Source organism: Leuciscus leuciscus, assembly GCF_965113295.1.
Source record: "Leuciscus leuciscus genome assembly, chromosome: 16".
Lineage (NCBI taxonomy): Eukaryota > Metazoa > Chordata > Actinopteri > Cypriniformes > Leuciscidae > Leuciscus > Leuciscus leuciscus.
The window spans coordinates 30,475,749-30,498,268 of record NC_138740.1 but is presented as its reverse complement, the minus strand read 5'-3'; the positions used below and the strand labels follow the sequence as shown (position 1 = coordinate 30,498,268).

The 22,520-nt window shown below is 33.7% G+C and overlaps 1 protein-coding gene across 2 annotated transcripts in view; it reads right to left on the bottom strand.

Moving 5' to 3' along the window:
* hcn1 (hyperpolarization activated cyclic nucleotide-gated potassium channel 1) overlaps positions 1-22,520 on the bottom strand; it is a 98,778-nt gene that overhangs the window by 12,181 nt on the left and 64,077 nt on the right. For both annotated transcript variants that reach the window (XM_082140589.1, XM_082140590.1), the window contains exons 5-7: positions 7,624-7,770; positions 5,411-5,651; positions 1,041-1,205 (exon numbers count right to left, since the gene is read on the bottom strand). In XM_082140589.1, coding sequence (XP_081996715.1) covers positions 1,041-1,205; positions 5,411-5,651; positions 7,624-7,770 — 553 coding nt within the window. The remainder of the gene's footprint in view (positions 1-1,040; positions 1,206-5,410; positions 5,652-7,623; positions 7,771-22,520) is intronic.

The window sequence follows — 22,520 nt, the reverse complement described above, 5'->3', positions numbered from 1 at the left end:
AAAATAACACATTTGGAAAATAAACATTCGCTGCTTTGGAACAATATGTTTTGTGAACTGTTCAAATAAGTTGGGTAACACTTTACAATAAAGCTCATTTCATTAACATTGGTTAATGCATTGGGTATCATGAACAACATTTTCCCCCCCTAGTATTTATCAACTAATTAATGTTCATTTATAAATATACAATTGTTAATTAATGTTCATTCAAATTACTTTACTGTTAATTTATGCAACTTTAAATGCTAAAAATGTATTGGTATGTAGAAATTACCATTAGCCAAAATTAATAAATGCTGCAAAAGTACTGTTCAGTGTTAGTTTATGATGCCCAATGCATAAACTAATGTTTAAAAAAATGATCCTTATTATAAATTATGTGAACTTACCATAAATGTAATTATTATTTTTTAAAACATTTCTGTGTTTTAAGGAAAACAATAAGTAAAAAAATAGAATAGAGTAAGCACTTTAAATGGGCAGGGTCTACACTAACATGTGAAGAACTGGTCCTAATTGATAGTTAATTATTCAAGCCCTTGCCCTTTAGTGCACCAGCTCAAACCCCCTCTAGGGGGCGCTCTGCTGCTACCAGGGTCAAGGGAGGGGGCGGGGTGGTGCTCATACCCAGGTGTGCGGGGTGGGGGAGTGGAACGGAGGCTCATGCTGGTGAGGGTTTGCCTCCGTCCACCCTCCATGCGTCCATTTGGGGATGACATTGAACCAAAACCAGCAGGGCGTCCAGCCCCGGGCAGGACGGTTACATGCACTGTCTCTTACCGACAGACCACTCAGTTAAGGCTAGCAAATTACATTTAGTTGCTATTAGTTTTAACGGGTTGACTATATAATCCATACGAGACATTTGGACAAAGAAAAAAAAGAGAAAATAAGGGAGCATACTGTATATACACGTCATGCAACACAATGGTAGATGATTGAGGTGCGATGAAGGACAGGACAAACGCGCAACAAACACACACAAGGTTCAGGCATTAAGCTAGGAGAGGAGGCGAGGGTTGGGTTTCCGGTCTTACCGATGCGGTCCAAGCGGTCGATAGCCACGGTTTCGAAAGCGCGGCGCATCATGGGATATTCCTCCAAGACTTCGTTGAAATGGTCCACAGACAGCGAGAAAAGTCTGCAGTAGGTGTCAGCGCGGACGCTAGCTGTACGACGACCTTTCGTCAAAAGGCAGATCTCTGTGGGAAATAGATTAATTAAACATATTACATATTTTATATAATGGAGGTCACTAGCTGGACAAGGGAGCCAGCTGAGCAAGGCTACTTGGATTAGCAGAAGAGCTAACCTTGAATAAAAGAAAAGGTTAGCATATAAACAGCATGAGGGTGTGAATTCACATGTATTCAGTGTAATATGTGGTGGGCAGTGGTTTTTATACACTTTAGAGACTCTATAACCTTTACCTGATGGTATCTGCAACACTTTTCATGTGTAGGTCATGTGGCGAATGAATTTAGCATTTAGCTTAGGGATGTGCCGGTGAGGAAATTTTCCCAACAGAGTTTTGGAGTTTCCTCCTCTTTTGCACCTTACTTTTAAATCGCTAATTTGAATGCGAAAGTAATATGTGCATGGATGCATTGTATTATACAAACAAACAATCAAACATAATAATAATAATAATAACAATAACCAAAAACATTAATAATTATAATACATATTTATGAATATATAGCATATATTTTATAGTATACATTTATTTATTAATCAATATTATTATTATTATTATTATTATTATAATACAAACAAATAAACTATTGTTATTTATTTCGTTATACATACACATAAACAAAAGCAAACATAATATTAATAATAATAATATATTTGTTTGCATAATAATAATAATAGAAATTGATATATATTAATTTTATAGTATTTATGAATATATTTATTAATCAAATATTATATTCAAACAGTAAATCCATAAACAAAGCATAAAATATTGTTATTTGTACTATACAAACAATCAAAATCAAATATAATATTATTATTATTATGTTTGCATAGTAATAATAATAATATTTCTAATTTATTAATATTATAGTATATATATATATATATATTATTTACTATTATTACAATAAATAAATAAATAAATAAACTATTGTTATTTATTTTATTATACAAACAAAAAAACAGTACCAAACAATAATAATAATTGTAATTCACATGTTATATTATATTTTATTATATTATATATATTATAGCATTTATATTTATAAATATATTTATTAATAATAAAATAATATATTTGTATTATTATACAATGAAATGTTATTTATATTATTATACAAACAAAGACTCAAAATCAAACATAATAATAATATTCTTCTTGTTCTTGTTATTATTATGTAAATATTTTGTAAAATATTTTATTTAAGCTATTAGTCAAAATATATTACTATATGTAGGCTACATATCAGGTTTGTATGTATTTGTATTACAGACCTGCATACCTAAAAATACACCTCATCATCTAGACGTAAGCTTGTTTTCATTTAGTGCAGTCATCAATGTCATCAATGACAGTGTAATCTTGTACACAATTTGGCTTAATCTTCCCTGAGGGGGGGAAGTCTTCAGTGCTTAGAGAAGATCTGCAAATGGCCCTGTCTTTCAACTTAAGACATGCATGGGTATACGTTTATATGCAATTTCTGTCAGCTAGAGCTGGAGTAAATAACATATGACTATACTGATTCTTTGAATATATTTGCTGTAAATGTAGGACTGTACATGCTGTGCTTCAAAATGACAGATTTTTAGCTATTTTGTCCTGGACAGGAAAAAATGCTGAGGAAAAAAGTCTGTGTAGCCTGCGGGACGTGCTAACAACACTCTCCAGCTGGGAGTGCGAACAAGGCGTCTGAGTATTTTAATGGAAATGTGCCATCTCTCTGGCATCATGTGGTGCAGTATAAAGGTGATGGTGGCAATAGTACTTTGCACTTGCTATTCTATTTCTAATTGGTTGCTCAGCCTCAAATGTCACTGTAATGTACATTTTCACAGCCCAATAACAGCGACCGAAAAGTCAAGATAGATGAAGAGAGTTCTAAAGCTACAAAATGATGAAATGTAATGAAATTTGGGATTCCGGTAGTAATTGTCTTACTATGCACGTCTGTGGCTGACTGCCAAGAGAGGATGAGTGGCTGAACAAGTTAGCGCCTAAGCTAGCAAATGTGTGAAGGTGTCTCTCTCACCCTCACGAAAGAGCATCCAATCAACTTGCCCCTGCAAATGGAAATGACGCTTGACCTCAGAGCTTCGGATGTCCGTCGGTTTGGCATGTATCCCAGTTGTGGGCTAACAAATGGGGTTTGCCTGATTTATCATGATCAAACGCCTCACCTTAACTGGCCCTCACCTCACGGCACACTGCCAGAACTTCACTTTACACACACGGATGCTTTAAATCACTGCATGTCTTTAAAAAAAACAAAAATCATTACCAAGATTTTGCCTTTATTGACTCAAATACCTGCTATTCTAATTTCACCTGGACAGTTTTTATTTTAGTGATGACACTAATAATGTAATAATAATCATACTGTAATTAATAATAATAATAATAATAATGATGATGATGATGATAATTTGTATTTATTGTTACATTTGTTTTTATACTATTATTAATAATAGATACAAATGTTTATTATTATTCCATTTTTATTTATATTATTTATAAGAAATATTATTATTATTATTAATTAATAAAAAATATATACAATATAATACAATAATAATTTGTATCTATTATTATTTTTATTATCATTTTGCTTTTATTTTAATAATAATATTACAAAAAAGTGTTTTTGTATTAATTCATAATAATAAATATTAACATTAATAATAGATACAAATGTTTTTTATATTATTATTTTTTCATTTTATTTCTTTATTATTATTGAATAAATAAACGATAATAATGTGTATTTATTTATTTATTTATTATAATTTGTTTAATAATAATAATAATAATACAACAATCTGTTTTTATTTGTATTGCTATAAATTATAGCAATACAAATAAAAACAGATTGTTGTATTATTATTATTATTATTAAACAAATTATAATAAATAAATAAATACATTTATTTATTTATTATTTATTTATTCAATAATAATAATAAAGAAATAAAATGAAATAATAATAATATAAAAAACATTTGTATCTATTATTAATGTTAATATTTATTATTATGAATTAATACAAAAACACTTTTTTGTAATATTATTATTAAAATAATTATTTATTATTTATTAATAATAATTATTATTATAAAAATAGTATTTATTATTATTATTATTATTCATTAATTATAATAATACATTATTATATACATTTATATATATATACTTTTTTTCATTTGTATGTATTATTACTAATACTTATTATTAATATAATAATACTAATAAATACAAATAAATACAATTATTTTATTATTTAATGTTTTTGAGATTTTTCAGTAAATAATTTGTAAAGGCAGTATTTTATTTTAGCAATTTTTAATTAGTCAATAAATTGTATTACTATGTATATATCAGCATATCAGCTTTTTTTCCAGAGTTCTGTATCAGCATTGGTCACCGAAAAACCCACGCTGGTCGACAACTACACTAGACGCAGTTTGACTTAATGCCACTCACTAATAATTGTGTAAGTTGGGTTGTCCTGCACGTTTTTGAACGATCTCCGTTCAATTTAGGACCAAGGTCAATGTGTATGAGGTTTCTATCAGGAAGCAGTGAGGAGGAAGAGATTTTCTGACACCGCCAGCAGCTTTGACACACGTACGGCCCCGTGTACACACACACACACGCGCGCATATGCCAGCATCATTCCTGCTATGGGCCAAAATACCCGTAGCAGATGGTTTTCAACTGGAGCAGGTGGCTGGCATCACAGTGTACCCATGGTAGAGCAGGCACAACCTTCATGAATCGTGAGGAAAAATTATTTCATTTCAATTTTGTTCCCACACTCGTACAGCTTAGGTAACACTGAAGAACATGTGACATCAAGGTCATTCGTGACATAATCTCTGAATTATAAAACTGTACGGAACTGTATTTAGAAGCTTGTGTTTCTACATCTCTTGTCTGTTTTACTTTGGTCCATCAGTACAACATGAATTTGCATTGCACAGAATTTGCATTGTATGCATAATTGTTAAGGTTAGTATTTTGATTTGATTGTGCAGCAATTTTGTCCTAAACCCTGTGGCTGTTTGCAATGATTTTTCTACCGTATGTAAACATGCACCAGACGGATGTCTTTGACTTGTGTAGCTTATTCAGCGCCTTGTGTGGAGTTCAGCAAGACTGTAAGTTGTTTACAAGTTTGTGCCATCTGTTTGTGGGTTTTCAACTGACCTCCAAAGTAAGATCCGTCGGTGAGTTTCAGCTCTTTGTTGAATTTGGTAATGACGCTGGCGACTCCATGCTGTATGAAGTACATCTTTTTACCCACGGTTCCCTCGCGAATAATGTAATCGTTGGGCTGGAAGACCTCAAACTTTAGTTTACTCAGCATTCCCGTCACAAAGTTAGGGTCTGCGTTTGCAAACAGGGGCATGGTGGCCACCAACTTACGACAGTTGAAGTTCACAATTTCCTATAGAGCAAAACAGAAAGAAAACACAATCAACAGACATCAAAAGGTGGAAAAAAAGCATATAAGACAGTATTTTTGACATTTTCTTTTTTTTTTAAACATCACGAAACGGTGTAATATAACCAAAACGTACTTTATTAATTTATTTAGTATCTTATGTTTTTGCTTTTTTATATATAGTCGAAATGTATCTCAATATTTATATCTGAAAGGATATTTTTATTTGCACAATTTCCTGTGGGACAAAACACAAACAAGACAGTTGACTCTCTCTCTCTCTCTCTCTCTCTCTCTCTCTCTCTCTCTCTATATATATATATATATATATATATATATATATAAATATATATATAAAATAATAAAAATGCATTTATGACTTCTTTTTTGTACAATGACCCAGAAAGTTGTATTATAAACAAAAAAGTATTTTTTTATTTGCTTTATCTCATATTATTATTATTATTATTAGTTTTTTTTTTTTTTTGCTTTCTAACAATATTTAAAATGTATCTCAATATTTATATCTAAAATGTTTTTTTATTATTAGTTTTTTTATCACAGTGTTGCTTAATTTTATATTCACAATTTCTTATGGGACAAAACAGAAAGACACAATTTTACTTTATTAAAATTTTTTGGTAAAACGACCCAGAAAGTTAAAATCTAAACAAAAAAAAGGTATTAATTTATTTTATTTTATCTTAATGTTTTGCTTTCTGACAATATTTGAAATGCATCTTAATATTTATATCTAAGATGGTGTAAAGTTTTTAAAAGTTGAATGCATTTATTGCCTTTTTTGGTGTTTTGGTTATTTATTTGAATGTTTTTGGCCTTCTGACAATATTTAATATGCATCTCATTATTTACATCTGAAATTATATTAAACTAAAAGTTGCTTAATTGTATATTGTCAGCAGAATCATAGAAACATATTGAGCATATTTAACATATTATATAATAGGGGTGGGCAATATATAAGAGCAAAATATCTTTTTAAAATACATATTTCAAAGCTTGATTTTTTTTTTATTTGTTTTTTAAAGTTTTGCTCAGCACTCCTCTGCGACGATCACAAGCCTCTAGTCTCTCTTCCCACTGCATTGCAGTGATCTTATTGTATGGTACCTGTACAGTCAGTGTCAAGCTCTCTTCAGCCAATAGCTGAAAGCCTGATGCACATAATGTTCAGTCTTTCTCGTCTCCATGCTGCCGGGGTGAAGGAAGTGTTTGTTTGCTGTGGCTTATGTGTGAAGGATAAATTTGCACTGTGCTTTAAATCGTGGCGTAGTCGGAAAAGCGTCAGGAAAAGGTTCTGACCGCAATCACACAGGAGGAATAATGAGTTTGATAGCCACGTCCAACCCTTTACCTCCACTAGGGAGACAAGCTGGAGACTTTATCTATTTAAAGCTGGTTTGTCACAAGGCGGTGCATGTAAAAATAGCAGCCCTGACCAACTGAGGGAAAGAAAGAGAGAGATCGAGGAGGGAGGGAGGGAGTGCTGCCACAGAGTTGAGGTGTTTTGGGGATGAAGCCGTCAGTGTTATCTCTCACTTTGCTGTGTCATAAAAGACACTCATTCTGTCTGCTAAATCATGATGAGTGTTGCATTCTGGGTAATTTTTAGAAATTCCCATTTTCGGTATGCTTAGGATATCTGGATGACCTACAGTACAACATCAGTCAACCTAATATAAACTACTAATGACTGATGAGTTAATCTGCCAGAAGCGGTTACTAGGCTTAAAGAACTGTATGTGGCATTGAAATCATTTGAAAGACCTGTGGTATCCAAAAACTAAGATAAGATGTTTCCTTTTATATCCGAATGAAAAGGATTATGCGTCCAGACAGGGAGATAATCCTAGATCAGCACTTATTTTGTAGGATGCTTAGGTTCAGATGTCCCCACAGCTGCATTGGCTCTGACCCTGGGTCAGCACTAGTGTGACCTCTCGGTGTCTCTCACCTCTTTGAGTGGGTCGTTGAGCTCGTTAAGGATGCTGTCCTCGTCGAAGATCTTGCCCTGGTAGCGATGTTCGTAGTAATCGTGGATTTTCTGCCGCATGTCAGCTGGCAGCTTGTGGAAGGACATGTACTGCTCCACTTGCTTGTACTGTGAGAGAGAGAAAGAGAGAAAGAGTTTTTAGGATATAAAAAAGAAGCAAGTAGTCGAGACTTGTACCTTTATATTTAAAATGAATCTCAATATTTAGATCTGAAATGGTGTTTTTTTTTTTTTTTTTTTATCAATCACAATGTTAATTTTATATTCAATGTCAAAAAAAAAAAAAAAAAAAAATATATATATATATATATATATATAGTAAAATGACCCAGAAAGTTGAAATCTAAACAAAAAAGTATTTATTTTATCTTAATATGTTTTGCTTTCTGACTATATTTAAAATGCATCTCATTATTTATATCTGAAATGGTGTAAAATGCTTTTAAAAGTTTAATGCAAATATGACCTTTTTATTTTTTGTGTGTGTTGGTAAAACAACCTAGAAAGGAGTAATATGAACAAAAAAGTAATTATTTATTTTAATGTTTTTGCCTTCTGACAAAATTTGATATCTCGTTATTTATATCTGAAATTATGTAAAATATATATATACACATATGTGTGTGTGTGTATATACTGTGTATATATGTATATGTATATATTTATACTGTGTGTGTATATATATATATATATATATATATATATATATATATATATAAATTATTTCAGCAAGGATGCACTATATGCATTCAATTAAATTAAAACTCATTGAAGAATCCTGAAAAACATACAAAAAATATTAAGCAGTGCAATCGTTTTCTTCAGTGTAAATTAATAACACTGCTTACTTACAGTTTTCTGTGTGCTAAATGCAGTGTGCATGAAATACTACATTTGCCAGATCATGCACTGATCCTTTATCCCACATTGCAATGCTCTTAGAATGACTTCTGAAAGATCATGTGACACTGAAGACTGGAGTAATGATGTTAAAATGTCAGCTTTGCATCACAGGAGTAAATTACATTTAAAAATATATTGAAATAGAAAACAGTTATTTTAATTTGTAATAATATTTGACAATATTGCTGTTTTTCTGTATTTTTACTCAAACAAATGTATCTTTGGTGAGCATAAGAGACTACTTTCAAAATCATTTAAAGGGATGGTATAACGCCCCTTTTTACAATATGTAAAATAAGTCTCTGAAGTCCCCAGTATGTGAAGTTTTAGCTCAAAATACCCCACAGATTATTTTTTATAACATGTTAAAATTGTCCTTTTTTGAGGGTGAGCAAAAATGTTTTATGTGTGGGCTCTTTAAATGCAAATGAGCTGCTGCTCTGCACAGAGTTCAAACAGCAACATTACACACTAACTAAAGTTAGAAAAGTGAAATCATAATTAACCACCCCTTTAAAAACCTTACCAACCCCCAAACTTTTGAACGGTTGTAAATATAATTTAGAGTAGCATGTGAACTAGAAATGTCACTGGTCTACATTTTATATTTCATTGTGTTTATGTTCTCAGATTTGCCATCAAAAGTCAGAGATTTCAATGCTGACATTTCTCATCAAATTCTTCCAAAGCCAAATTATCATGGCTATTATTATCTCAATTGTTTCTATTTTTATGTCCCCCAAGGAATTGGTACCCTGTGGTGAAAATCAAGTTTTTAATGTTGTTTATATGTTGATGTGGTGTTTTTAATATGCTTTAAGACAAACCATGTGTAAATTCATCATTGTCAATACCATTACTGAGTATTTTCTCCTTAAAACTGCAGATCTCTGAGCTGGTGTGAGTGAGTGGAGGCGGGGCTAATTTGCATATTCATAGAACCACGTATACTAAATGAGGCAAGGGTGTAGAGTTACATTCAAGCTATTTTAAGGAATGAAGAAATTGTTTTCACAGGAAAAAACTTTGAAATATGAGTTTTAGGGGATAAAATTATTAGGAAACTTTAAATGAAACAACACTGAGAACATTTACCTGAGCTATGAAAGAGCAGCCTCTGAGCAATAAAATGTCCCTCCGTGTAGGCGTTTGGTGAAATTATGTTTTTTAATTCACGCATGATTTAATGATGAGCCATTTAGATAAATCCTGTGTAAACACATTCGCACGCACAGAAAATTGTGCTGGGTCATTGGCTGTGGGCAGGTGGTGACAACACTTCCTGTCTGCCAACTCAGCTGATGACATCAGAGCAGGAATGTCTAATCCCAACACCTGCTCCCTTTCACCTGTCTCTGGTTACACATCAATTCAATTATGCATGCATTCTGTACCGACACAGGCTACCCACTCCAAACCGTCACAGGAAACGATAGCCTTCCAAGACAGTCAATATCCATCCGAGAACAATCTATTTTAAACTCTTACATTGACTGACTTGCATATTTATAACAGCTCTCCTGTTCATGATTAATCAATACATGCACTATTCCTATACAGGCTTTTTTATCTATTGTCTCTCTATGAATTGACTTTTACCTTAGTGTGAAGTGAGATTCATTAAGAAACTGTTAGACTAACAGGCTATATTATTATGCGGCACAGAAACCGTATTCTGATGGTAGACCGCATAATCTTTCATCGGTGCGGGTGAAATGGCTTTGAATGACTAGGACAATTCAAGCACCAAGCAATTAGGCTAATGTTCCAAAACCTCCCCATCTCTCGCTCCACTGCATCTGCAGCGGGGACACGGCTAGACCCACGGCTACTTAGCGTCTCGACGGGAAGTCTTTATCCGTGTCGTTTAGACAGAGGCCTTGAGAATTTAAGAGCTGATGTCTTCAGGCTGTGGGATGCTATAAGACAGTAGCCTACAGGCAGCTTTTAGCTTGACCATATGTCTCTGAGGAGACTTTGCGTCTGATATATAAAGGAATTCACGGTGCATCGACTGGTTGTATGTGCAGGCAGGGTGCTAGTGCACACACACCTGCAAACAGTGTGTTTCAGCACAAAAACATGCATTTCACTCACGATCCAGTTTAACGAATCTGATGAAAACGAGTGTGATGAAATAGTGTTGTGCCTCGAGTATTTAAGCAGGCAATTATAGGGATTCACAATCTTTTAGTATCGGTTAATGGCTAATATTATAGCGCTCATTTGTTTTGGATTCGTAATTGTGCTAACTTTTCCCTATTTTTATATTTGGTTATAAAAATAACACCGATATAAAAGAAAATGAGCACAATGCTGTCATCTTTAAAAGTGTTTTGTAAATATGTTTTATAGACATATTATAGTACTTTTTACTAATTTGATAGATTTTAATTTTACTTTACGTTTTAGTATGTGCTTTTGTCATTTAAAAAAAAAAAAATCATTAATTCATTTTTATTTCAGTTTTAGTTTTAGTAATTATGTACTTCTGCTTAAACTTATTATTTTTCCAGTTAGTTTTCAAGGCAGCATTTCAAATTTTCATTTAAGTTTTTAAAGTGTATTCCTTATATTTACATTTTCTTTTATTTCACTTCAGCTTTATTTAAATTACCGAAAACAATAGTTTGTTTTAGTTAACAGTAAGAACACTGCATGGAAAAAATATATTTAATAACACTGTTAAATGTGATCTTTATCAAAAATCTCAAAATGAATATCTCTTTTTAAAACTGCATTATAATATTTTGATGCCTAAATTCACTTGTGACATTTAAACAACTGAATTTGTGTTTATTTTTATTTAGACAAAATAGTATTTTAATATCTGCCATTTATTTGTTATTGGCCATTACTTGATAAATAATTCTCAGATTCTTGGTCTCAGTCAGAATTTTAAAATTGGTGCATCCAGTCATAGTGGATTATTTCTATGTAAATTAGGCTTATAATAGATGCCTCATTCACCACAACTCCAAGCTATTTGCCTGTACTAGTTAATGCAGTGTCATTATTTGCATAATTCAGGCAGTAGAATCAGATGCTAAAACAATGTGAAAATACTGTAAATGGTTCAGACACAATTAATTCTTATTCAATTCCCACTCCCACACATGAGCTGTGTCCCAATTCAGAGGCTGCAGACTTCAAAGGCCACACCTTCAAAGCCCCGTGAAACGAAGGACGCATTAGTAGACCGCATTCGAAGAATTGGGACAGCCTTCGCCATCGCCACGCCGCTGTGACGCATTCTACCTCCGCTAAAGTGTTTTCTAAGCTGGAGAGTCTGAGCCATGAGTATGAGTAACTCAACTGTGACCTGTGGTCAGTCAGTCGGTGGCAGTGTGAGTGTCATGACCTTCTCTTCTAGAGATGCACTGAGTCACTAGGCATCAGGGCAAAAGCAGACACGCTGATATGGGCTTCCTTACAGAGATATTATCCATGTATTTATTCGCACACTCATAGTGTGCATGAGTACACAAACACCATATGAATCATCATTGTAGACTTACCGTAATAACTTGGGATAAGTTAAGAACGGGTTTTAGCACATACTGTATTTATATGTACACTGTAAAAAAAGTATATGATCAATACGTTATGACAACATGTTTTTGCATTGCTTTAACTCATCAAAATTGAATAAGTTATATAACTTTGTTATATAATATTCAACTCATTTTCCTGTTAACTGTCACGGGCCCACCGGTGGGCCCAAATCCATTACATATTTAAAACAGTAATATCCTATACTAAACCTAAACTAATCTTGACAAACTATATATCATTTGAAAGCTTACAATCTCTAGTTTTCATATTTGGTGACTGATTTTCAAAATAAATTACAGAGGAGCCGTAATTTATCAATTTGCAACAATAATATTTTCATATTCCTAAGGCGTGTTCAGACCTTTATTTTGAAATCGCAATGAACATGAAAAATCATGAAAGAATGGTAGAAACCAGTTTGTTTTCATGCCAAGAGTTCAAAAGATAGCATCCATTCAATTATTTTAGAAAAAAGGGTCTGAAAATGTTTCAATTATAAAGAAAAAAATAATAGATTCACCATTTGTGATGTGGCAGCGAGCTATATATAGCGCACATATGTGTTCTTTTTATGTGTTTCTTAGAGGTTGAATTCATATCAAAATCTGCCAAACTTCCCAATTATTTCTGAATAGAATTTCTACTTCATAAATTGTATGAAAATTATGGAAATAATGGTTCAGATCACTCAAACCGCATATGGAAATGGAGGCACCCTTATATGGGCAATAATGGAGTCTGGTTGTCACCTAGTGAAAAAGTTTGGTACTGCACCCAAACAAAATCTTACTGAAAGCTCATTTTTTGAGATATCAACCTAAATTTTGAAACACTTCTTGTTCAGATTTTTTACTTTGATTTTTTTGCAGTTTTAGAGTTGCCCAGGTTTTAAAAATATATATTTCATATAAAATATGAATAATTAATTTTTTTTACATTGTACATTTCCATAAACTCAAACTTCTATAACTTTTTTTCTGTTACACTTTCTTAATTTATTTCACTTCTACCAAATGTCTTCTTTAAAACAAGACCAATTGTACGTCTATACTCCAAAGCATTCTTTAATTACAACCATTTAAGTTCGAAATATGCATTTTCATGTCTACTCAAAAAAAGGGGGGTGACAGTTAACAGGTTAATGTAATTTAAGTTGAAATTACTTAAACATCCAAGGTGATTGTACTATTTTTATTTTAAATTTTTCTACAGTGTACTGCATGGCTCAATTTTATTTTAAACTTAAAATTAAACAAGACATCCTCTATTATATATATATTTTTAAATGGGACCTTTAATTCCCTTTTTAAAGTCTTGATTTGTTTTTGGGGTCTACTAGAATAGGTTTTCATGCTCGAAAAACACATTTTACATTATTGCAGCACCTTTCTTTCCAGTCTGTCAGTAACGCTCAGTTTAGTTCCTGTCTCTACGAAGCCCCTCTTTCTGAAATGTGCTCTGATTGGTCGCTGGACCAGTGCGTTGTGATTGGTCAACCACTTCAAGCGCGTTTCGTGAATGGCACAACACACTACTAACGCAGGCCTCTGCCTTTTTATTATATTTTTTTTGCTTATACCTTGGGAATTATTTAAATGAGGAATATTGTGACATGTTCGTTCCCTGTAGAAAACTCAAGACTAAAAGCAGGGTGGAGTTCAAAACCTGTGTTTACTGAGTTAGACAATAACTACCTTTGGAGTGAAATTGTGCTTTGTATTATTCAACATTACACACTAAAGAAAGTTAAAAAATGTAAAAAACAGCTGGTTGATAAGCTTGGACACCAGCTTACCACCTTCCATTTTCTCTCTCAGACATCCAAACTTTGAAAAAAGAGGGACCAAAACTTCAGAAACTCTGGAAACTCATCCATTTTAATCAAGAGTCTACTTACACACACACACGCATATATTCGTACTTACACAGACACACACACACACACATATATTCAGCAAGCAGAATCAGGGGATCAGCCTGTTTGGTTTAACGGATTGTCACAGCCCGGTGACGACAGCACCTGTGAATAAACATCGTCTCACACACTGCAGGCCAGTGGCGCTGCGCTAAGACAGCGGGTAGAGACTCAAATGAAGGCGAAAACAAAAATGTCACTTCTTGTTCTACATTGATTACAGCGCATCTGTCAGAGCATGATAAGGCCTGTTTGTGTTTGCAGTACATTGATTTACGCTGAGCTCACAAAGAAGGGGAACTTTTTGGTCGGTCGTGTGGGGAACGGGGGGTGTAGAGGCTTTTGAAGGAGTAGTCTTGAGGTGGTGAGAAGGCACAGAGAAGTCAAGCTGTTTTGGGCATTTGGCTTAAAGCAGGAATATGGTTTGGTACTGCCAGAGTAGATAAACTCATATCATCCTGAGGGGATTTCATAAAGCTTGCTTACATGCACTTCGTGATTCCCACAGAGGTAATGCTAAAATGTTTCAGCCGTCTGTGTGAATGACAGCTGGTGTCCTCTTATTGTCAATGGCATCCGCTTCAAAAAGGCCTTCAACACTTTCTGCAGAAAAGTGCCAGTGTTTTTGAATTTTGAATTTTTTCCCGCCATGTCCCCTTTCCCCCTTCCCCCTTTTTTATTTTCGTATTCATTTTTTCTTCCTTTTCATTACCTTTCTTTCCTTCCCTTCTTGTCCTTACTTTTCCTGTCCTTTATACTACCTTCTATTTATTATTTTTTATATATATTCATTATTATTATTTTTTAATCCTTCCTTCTTTCCTTCCTTTTCCATTTTTTGGTCCCCTTTTCTCTCAATTTCCTGACCTTTTCATTTCCTATTTCTTTTCGTCTTCCAGCCTTCCTTTTTTCTGTCCCTCCTGTTCTGTTCTGTTCTGTTCTTTTCCTTTGCCTATCCTTTTCTTTTTTTTCCTTTTCATTAATCTATCCTTTCCCTTTCTTTCTATCCTCACTTATTTTCTTCCTGTTTTGGCCTTTTCCTGTCCTTTATATTTACCTTGCAATCTTTTTTTAGTTTCATTTAATTCCTTTTCATTTGCTGTCATGTTGCGTTTCCTTTTCTGTTCTTTCCATTACTTTTCTTTTCTTTCTTCCTTACTACTTGTCCTGTCTCCTCCTTTTCCTTTTCTTGTCCTGTTCTTTTCCTTTTCATATCCCCTTTTTTCCTATTTTTTTGCCCTTTTAATTTTGTTTAATTTCATCTTCCAGCCTTTTTCCTTCTACCCTTCCTGTTCTGTCCTTTTTCTTTTCTTTCCATTTCCTAACTAACTTCCTTCCTTCCTTCCTTCCTTCCTTCCTTCCTTCCTTCCTTCCTTCCTCCCTTCCCTCCTTCCTTCCTTCCTTCCTTCCTTCCTTCCTTCCTTCCTTCCTTCCTTCCTTCCTTCCTTCCTTCCTTCCTTCCTTCCCCACTTCCTGTTCTGTCCTTTTCCTTTCCCTAAAATGTTGTACGTTGGTTATAACGAAGTGATTAATGAGCGTGCAGAGCTCACACTGAACAAACTATGGTGTATAGATTGCTGCGGACATGACATATTTTTGTAGGCCAAACCTGGGTTAGCGTTTTAGCACTTCCGGTTCCAATCTCCTGAGGTCAATGGATTTTTGGTGAAATGCTTGAAATCGGGTCTGTGGTGAACACAAGCTCAAGATATTTTCACATTTTATTCTACGATATAAAACATCAGTAATACACTCTTGTGATTTTTTTTTTTTTTCAAAAGCTTTTACTCGTCCTGTAAAGGGTGGTTGCTAATACAGTAAGTGGCTAAATGGGACTACAGAGATTGTTGGGAACATTAGATGTCATCATGTCGAACAAGTAAACTCATCTACTCACTAGTCCGCTTTCACAGCACAGCGTCTTCGCGTTCTTGCAAACTATTAATGCTTTTAAAACAAAGACTGAAAGAGTTGTCAGAAGCTTAGCACTTTTCCTTTCCCTATCATTTCCTTCCCTTTTCTGTACAGGTTTTCTTTTTTTCTGTCATTTCCATTACCTTTCATTTTCCATTTACTTTGCTCTTCTTTCTGCCCTTTCTTCCTTTTCATTACCTTTTACTTTCCTTTCATTCCTTTCCTATGTGTTAAACACTAGGCTAGTTCAGATTTTTACTCTCTACTACGTTTCGGGCAAGAGCACAGAAGGCTAATTCACGTTCGGGTTTATTATCAGCGTGGGAACAGAAATGCTTTGTCAAGATTAGGTTTATCACCACTTTCCCTCTTTTTCCCCCTATTTCTTCTTGCAGAAGCGGTCATCACATTAAATGTGTGCTGGGCTCTGGCAGGGTTATATTAGATGTCAGAAACAATCCGCCCAGCCTGTCTGCATCTCTCCTGCGTCTCAGGTGCTTGAGACTGCCCTTCACTCTCTCTCCAGCAAAAAAAATCAAAAGGTGCTTTGATCCACCAAATTGCAAAGGTACCTGCTCAGGAGGATAGACTGCGGCGCTCATGCGATGGGGATGATAATACAGATATCCTCATTTGCATGAAGGGAAGATGAGAAAAGGCAAGATGATTTGAGGTCATAATGCCTTTTATTATTCTGTCCCTTTGACAATTAGAATCTATATTTTGGATTTTGTTGAAGTAACAAACATACAAAATAGATCATCTGTATGCATGCCCACAAACTTTCTGATTTTGGCCTCAATTTTGCCAAACAGTAATTGCAATCGACAACGTTTATAAAATTTGTTTCTTGTATCAACATTTTTATATAAATGAATTAGCAATAATACAATATTTATGTTTCCTATCATATATTACATCTTAATCGTGCATGTTCAGTTTAAAATATTAAAGTGCGATAACAATCTAATTATTTAGCATTACCTTCATGTCATGATCATACAATCAAAATGACCTTGAGCTTGCGGTAAATAAATTTCCTTTATCGCTAAACAAAACAATGCCAACATCAGTGCTGTGAATTATCACCTATAGTCAATGCTGTCAGTCATGACCAAAGCCCTACGATATATATATATATATATATATATATATATATATATCACACAAACTGACATAAAAGGCCGTTGATGTCACATTCTGCCTTGACTTTCGATATCTAACTGGGACAAATTGTAGAATCTGACAAGCAACAATCACAAGAAAGGACAGCAAAACAGGTGTGCACCTGGTTTCAGCATCCAACAAACAACCCACCTGTTTAACCTTTGCATTCAATCACACAACAGCCTGTATGTGTGAAGCACTTCATAACAAGCCTGCTGATCTGACAAAGGATTCTATGCCGTTTTTGATAGAATATCCTTGCCTCGCTCTCCTGCTGTGGAATGCTATGTAAATGCCAGGAAATAATGGCTGGGTTTATTCCTAACCTGGTCTCAAAAATAACATCAGGTGAATAAGGTGAACATTGACCTCACATGAAAGTAACTTCTCCTCGAAACGCTCTCCTGCTGATCGTCTTTGATCTTGCACTTTGAAAGAACTCTTCCACTCATACGAAGCTCCCTGCTCAGCACACAACCACGTGTCGTGGTTCCTCATGGGTCTGATCTCATCCATGTGCTGGTTTGATCTACTGATCATAGGAGATCTTCTACTGCAAAGCCACAGATGAGTGGACTGATGAGAGATAAGGCTGTGGGAGCGTGGTTATCTTCCATTAGTCGGTGTTCTTATGCTTGTCTTTGCTCTCAAATGGAACAGCGGATAGAATCTAAATGAGTCAGACAGTGCAAGAGCTGAGCCAGAAAATTCTTCATCAGATCTGTTATAAAACCACTGATAACAGCATATGCCCCGATTTATTTATTTGAAATAATAACTTTTTATTAAATTTAAATGTATTATTGTTATTTTTAATGTATTCATTAGTGGGTTTTTTTTTATTATTATTTTGGCCAAACTGTAAGGCAGTATTGCATCCCTTTCTGGAAATGGTAATCCCAGAATGCATTGCTAAAACCTCAGTGAAAAAATTCAGATTGTGAGAATCATAATGAGTCAAATAGTTTTATTTCAACCCATTTTGTATTTAATAGTAAACGGTAGTGAGAGAGAAAAAAAGTCAAATCACCAAAATTTCAGTAGTCCGTAACAATACCAGGCAAATTTCTTGGTTCTCTGTAACAATTTTGGTTATATATATTTTTTTTTAACAGTTTTAACAATAACAATTTAAAAATTAAATATATTAAACAAATTAAATTAGTTCATTTTTAATGCTATTAATGATTATAAGTAAATAATACATTAAAACATTAGCATGTAGCCTTAAAAAAAAAAGTGTTAATGCATTAAAAAAATGAATACAAATTTGTGATATAAAAAAACAAAGAAACACACAGCATCATTGCACGCTGTTTTGGTCATTCTGAAATGCCCTGTCGTCAAAGTGTTTATGAGGAAGTGACGATTTTGTTCTCTTCGACTGACTGGATGGAAACGGTGCTTTATTCGCAAGTGTTTTATTCGATATTCCAATGTTGTGCATAAGGTAAATTCGCAACTTTGGATGGAAACATAGCTAATGAAGCTGATATCACTTCAGTTCACCCGCAGTGCAAGCTCACTGACTGTGTGAAAAACTTGTGAAAACTGTTTATAATCGTGTTCTTGCAAACTATTATAACTCGAACTTTCAGGGAAAATGTTTGAAAGCAGCCGGCTATCAGCGGGTACAGGATTGACCCGGTACTACTGGAACTGCCAATACTACAGAAAGGCTGGTAGGTTTAAGTTTTAAAAATTTAAGTATCGACTTGAATACCGCTACTTTTGACAACCCTAATAGACAGTGTACAGCAAGGCAGTTCACTAGGTTTGGAAAGTTTAACATCCTAATTATCCAGGTTGATTGCTTGTTAGTATTGTCTTGGTGTAGGGATAAGTTATGGTAGTATGTAGATTTTTTCATATATATGTATTTAATTTTTTATAATTTTTTTTATTTTTTATACAATTTTAATGTTTTTAGTGATGCTACTTTAAATAGCATACTGTGCTTTCGCTGTTAAGTTAGTTAAACAGCCTGGTTGGGACACTAGCACACCAGTATCCAAAATAAGTCCTACTGTATGCTGGTGACCAGCGATGCTGTTGTTCTCGGCAGTATAGGCCAGTGACATTGGCTTTGTCATTTGACCTCTGCTGTTTATATATAGTGACCACTGAGAAGCCAGTTCGATATGAATGTATTTTGCAGATCTCTGGGCAGGGGAGCTGTATCTAATATCCATTTGCAATGGAGCCAGATTTTAATTGGCATTATGGCGGGATTAAACCACAGCGGTGACATTGCGATTCTAAGTGAAGTGTGTAACACTGCTCTTTGTGTCAAACGCTACACGGCCACGGCAAGGTCAAAAAATCATATTTAAATTGAAGATAAGAGTCCGTGCTGGGACAGGCAGAGATGTAAAATTCATAGAAGCCTTTTGTCTGTTTCAGACCGCTGTGTCATTGTCGCAGTGAAGGTGACACCAGCTCCGTGTGCAACTCAGATAAGCCCGTGCACAGCAGCCATGACAGGGAAATTGATGGTATGCATGGCCCATGGATGTGTGCAGCACCCTGTTTTCCAGAGTAAGGGAATCTCATTAGCTTGGAAATCCCACACTTTGTTCCACTAAAAGGTTTCAGCTAAATGGCTTTGTCAATCAATAAGATGTAAGGGCTGGTTGTAATGAGAAAATGCAACTTTATAAATGCAAGAAAACTCCTAGATGATATTTTAAACAGCGGCCACAAATGAGCTAGAGTGAAATTTAGCATGTGATCGTCTCTGGATGGTAGTTGGATCCTATGTTGGGATGTACTGTATATTGACGACATTTAGCACACAGTTTATTTCCTAAGGCAGCTTATAGCACACATGATAAAGAAATTGAAACTTTTGATCCAAATGCTTAAATGCATGAATTTCTTTTTGAAGACAAACAGACTTTGTGCCTGCATATAAATGAGCTCATGTGACTTAATTGAGTTTCAGTTGTGTCTCTTTTAAGTATCAACTTTGTCTCAGGTGTTAAATTATTTAGGAGAAATAGAAAAAGACACAAATGTGGAATTTTTTTATATACAATAAGAGTTAGAGCTACGCTACCATTCAAAAGTTTTCCATTTTACCATTAATTCTTTTAATGTTCCTGAAAGAAATCTCTTATGCTCACCAAGAACGCATTTATTTGGTCAAAAATACAGGAAAAAAACACCAATATTGTGAAATATTATTACAATTTAAAATAACAGTTTTCTATTTTAATATATTTTAAAGTGTAATTTATTCCTGTGATGCAAAGCTGAATTTTCAGCATCAGTACTCCAGTCTTCAGTGTCACATGATCCTTCAGAAATCATTTTAATATGCTGATTTGGTGCTCAATAAACATTTCTTATTATTAGCAATGTTGAAAACAGTTGCTTCTTAAGATTTTAGCATTTTGAAATAGCAAAATGAAAAAATGTTGTCACTTTTGATCACTTAAATGCATCTTTGCTAAATAAAAGTATTGCTTTCATTCCAAAAAACAAAAAAACAACAAAAAAAACCCCCAACAGTTACAGACCCCAAACAGTTACAGACCCCAAACTTTTGAACGTGGATAGTATACAGCTCAGATCTTGGTATTGGAATAATTTGAGGAGAAATGTTTGAGTTAAACTTTTATACTGTAAGTGAAGTTACTGGGATCTTTTTCTCATTCAACATCTGAGAAATCTACTCAGTGGGTCAGTAAACTCAAAAGGTAGTAATAGATAAAAAACTGCCTAGAAACAAGCTGTTACACCTCTAAAGGTACAATCTTTCTCTGACAGTGTTGCCTATTCAACATAATTATTTTTCATTTAGTCTGTGCCATCTCCCTGGAGCACAATCCCATTCTCTCCATTCCCATATCGTCTTTCCATTCATCCTCTGTAATGGTATTAAATGGTGAAGCTGATGGCTCATGTTGGCATGACGTTGTGAGATTAACCTGGCTCGTTGAGGTCCCAGATGAGAGAACCCCTCCCCCCATGGGACAAAGCAGCTCTGGCTCCTCTTGCACATGCTTTGGCCCAGAGAGAGTGTTTTTGTCTTTCACTTGGGATAAATCCTCTTTGAAAGCATGAGGATATAATGATTCACTACCGGTACAACAAGCACTAAAAGACAGAATGCTAGAATGAGGGATAATCTGACAATCCCTCTTCCCATGGTATCTCAGGGAGGAAGCTGCATGCTGTTTAGAGGAAGTGGAATCGATACGCTGTGGCATCTCTGAGTTGATGACTTGAGTATCACAGTACATAAGACTGTACCACTGAGGTCAGAGAACAGCAGAACAGTGTCAAGCAGCGATCGCACTCGTCCAAAAACCTGTGCAGGTGAGAATTACACACCGCTGTAGATGTCTGTGCTGGTACTGCTACAGGTATATGCTGTTTACACGTGAGACTGACGAAGAAACATGGTGTTATGAGAAAATAAAGTTCTTTCTCATAAGGAAAGGACATGTTTTTAAGAGGTATTTGTTTGTAATGTAGAATCAGCTGTAAAAATAAATAAAAATAATAATATATATATATATATATTATATATAATTTTATAATATACATTTTTACTGATCTAAATTGCAGTTAATTGCAATTATGCCAGACTTTATTTGTGAGAATAATAATAATAATTAAATTAATTGTTTTTAAAAAGTTAACATAATAAATTCTTTAACTTAATGATAATGTCACTTAATCATAATCATAATATTTTAGAATAATCAAAAGTATGAATTACTAATTAATAATATTTAATTATTATTATTATTATTAAGAATTATTTTAAAATGTAATAATTGAGACAATTATTCCTAACCATAATTATAATAACATCATCTTAAAAATACTTAATCATAACCGTAATATTTCTGAATAATCAAGAATATGTATTAATAATATTTAACTTTATTAATTGTTCAAAAATATTATTTTTACTATTATTATTATTATTAAGAAAAATGAAGAATTACCTTTCTTTTTTAAATAATCATAATAAATCATAATCAATATGTTTTAATAATACATCATATGAATCAGTGATTAATAATAATCAATTTTGTATTATTCAAAAATTATTATTAATATTATTAAGAAGAATAAGAAGAATGACTTTTTTAAATAATCATAATAAATCATATTCATCTGTTTTAATAATAAATAATATCAATTAGTAATTAATAATAATCAATTTGGGATTATTTAAATAATATTATTAAAAATATAATAATAATAATAATAAATAGTATCATCATCATAATAAATAATATCATTTTGTAATGTATAGAGTTGCAGTGATACAAAGTGACTAATATTTGCTTATCCAAACACATAATTCTCGACCTGTAGATTCCAGCCCTGAACCTGTACATGTTGTCTGACACATGCATCTTTCTACCTATGTAGCAGAGATAGA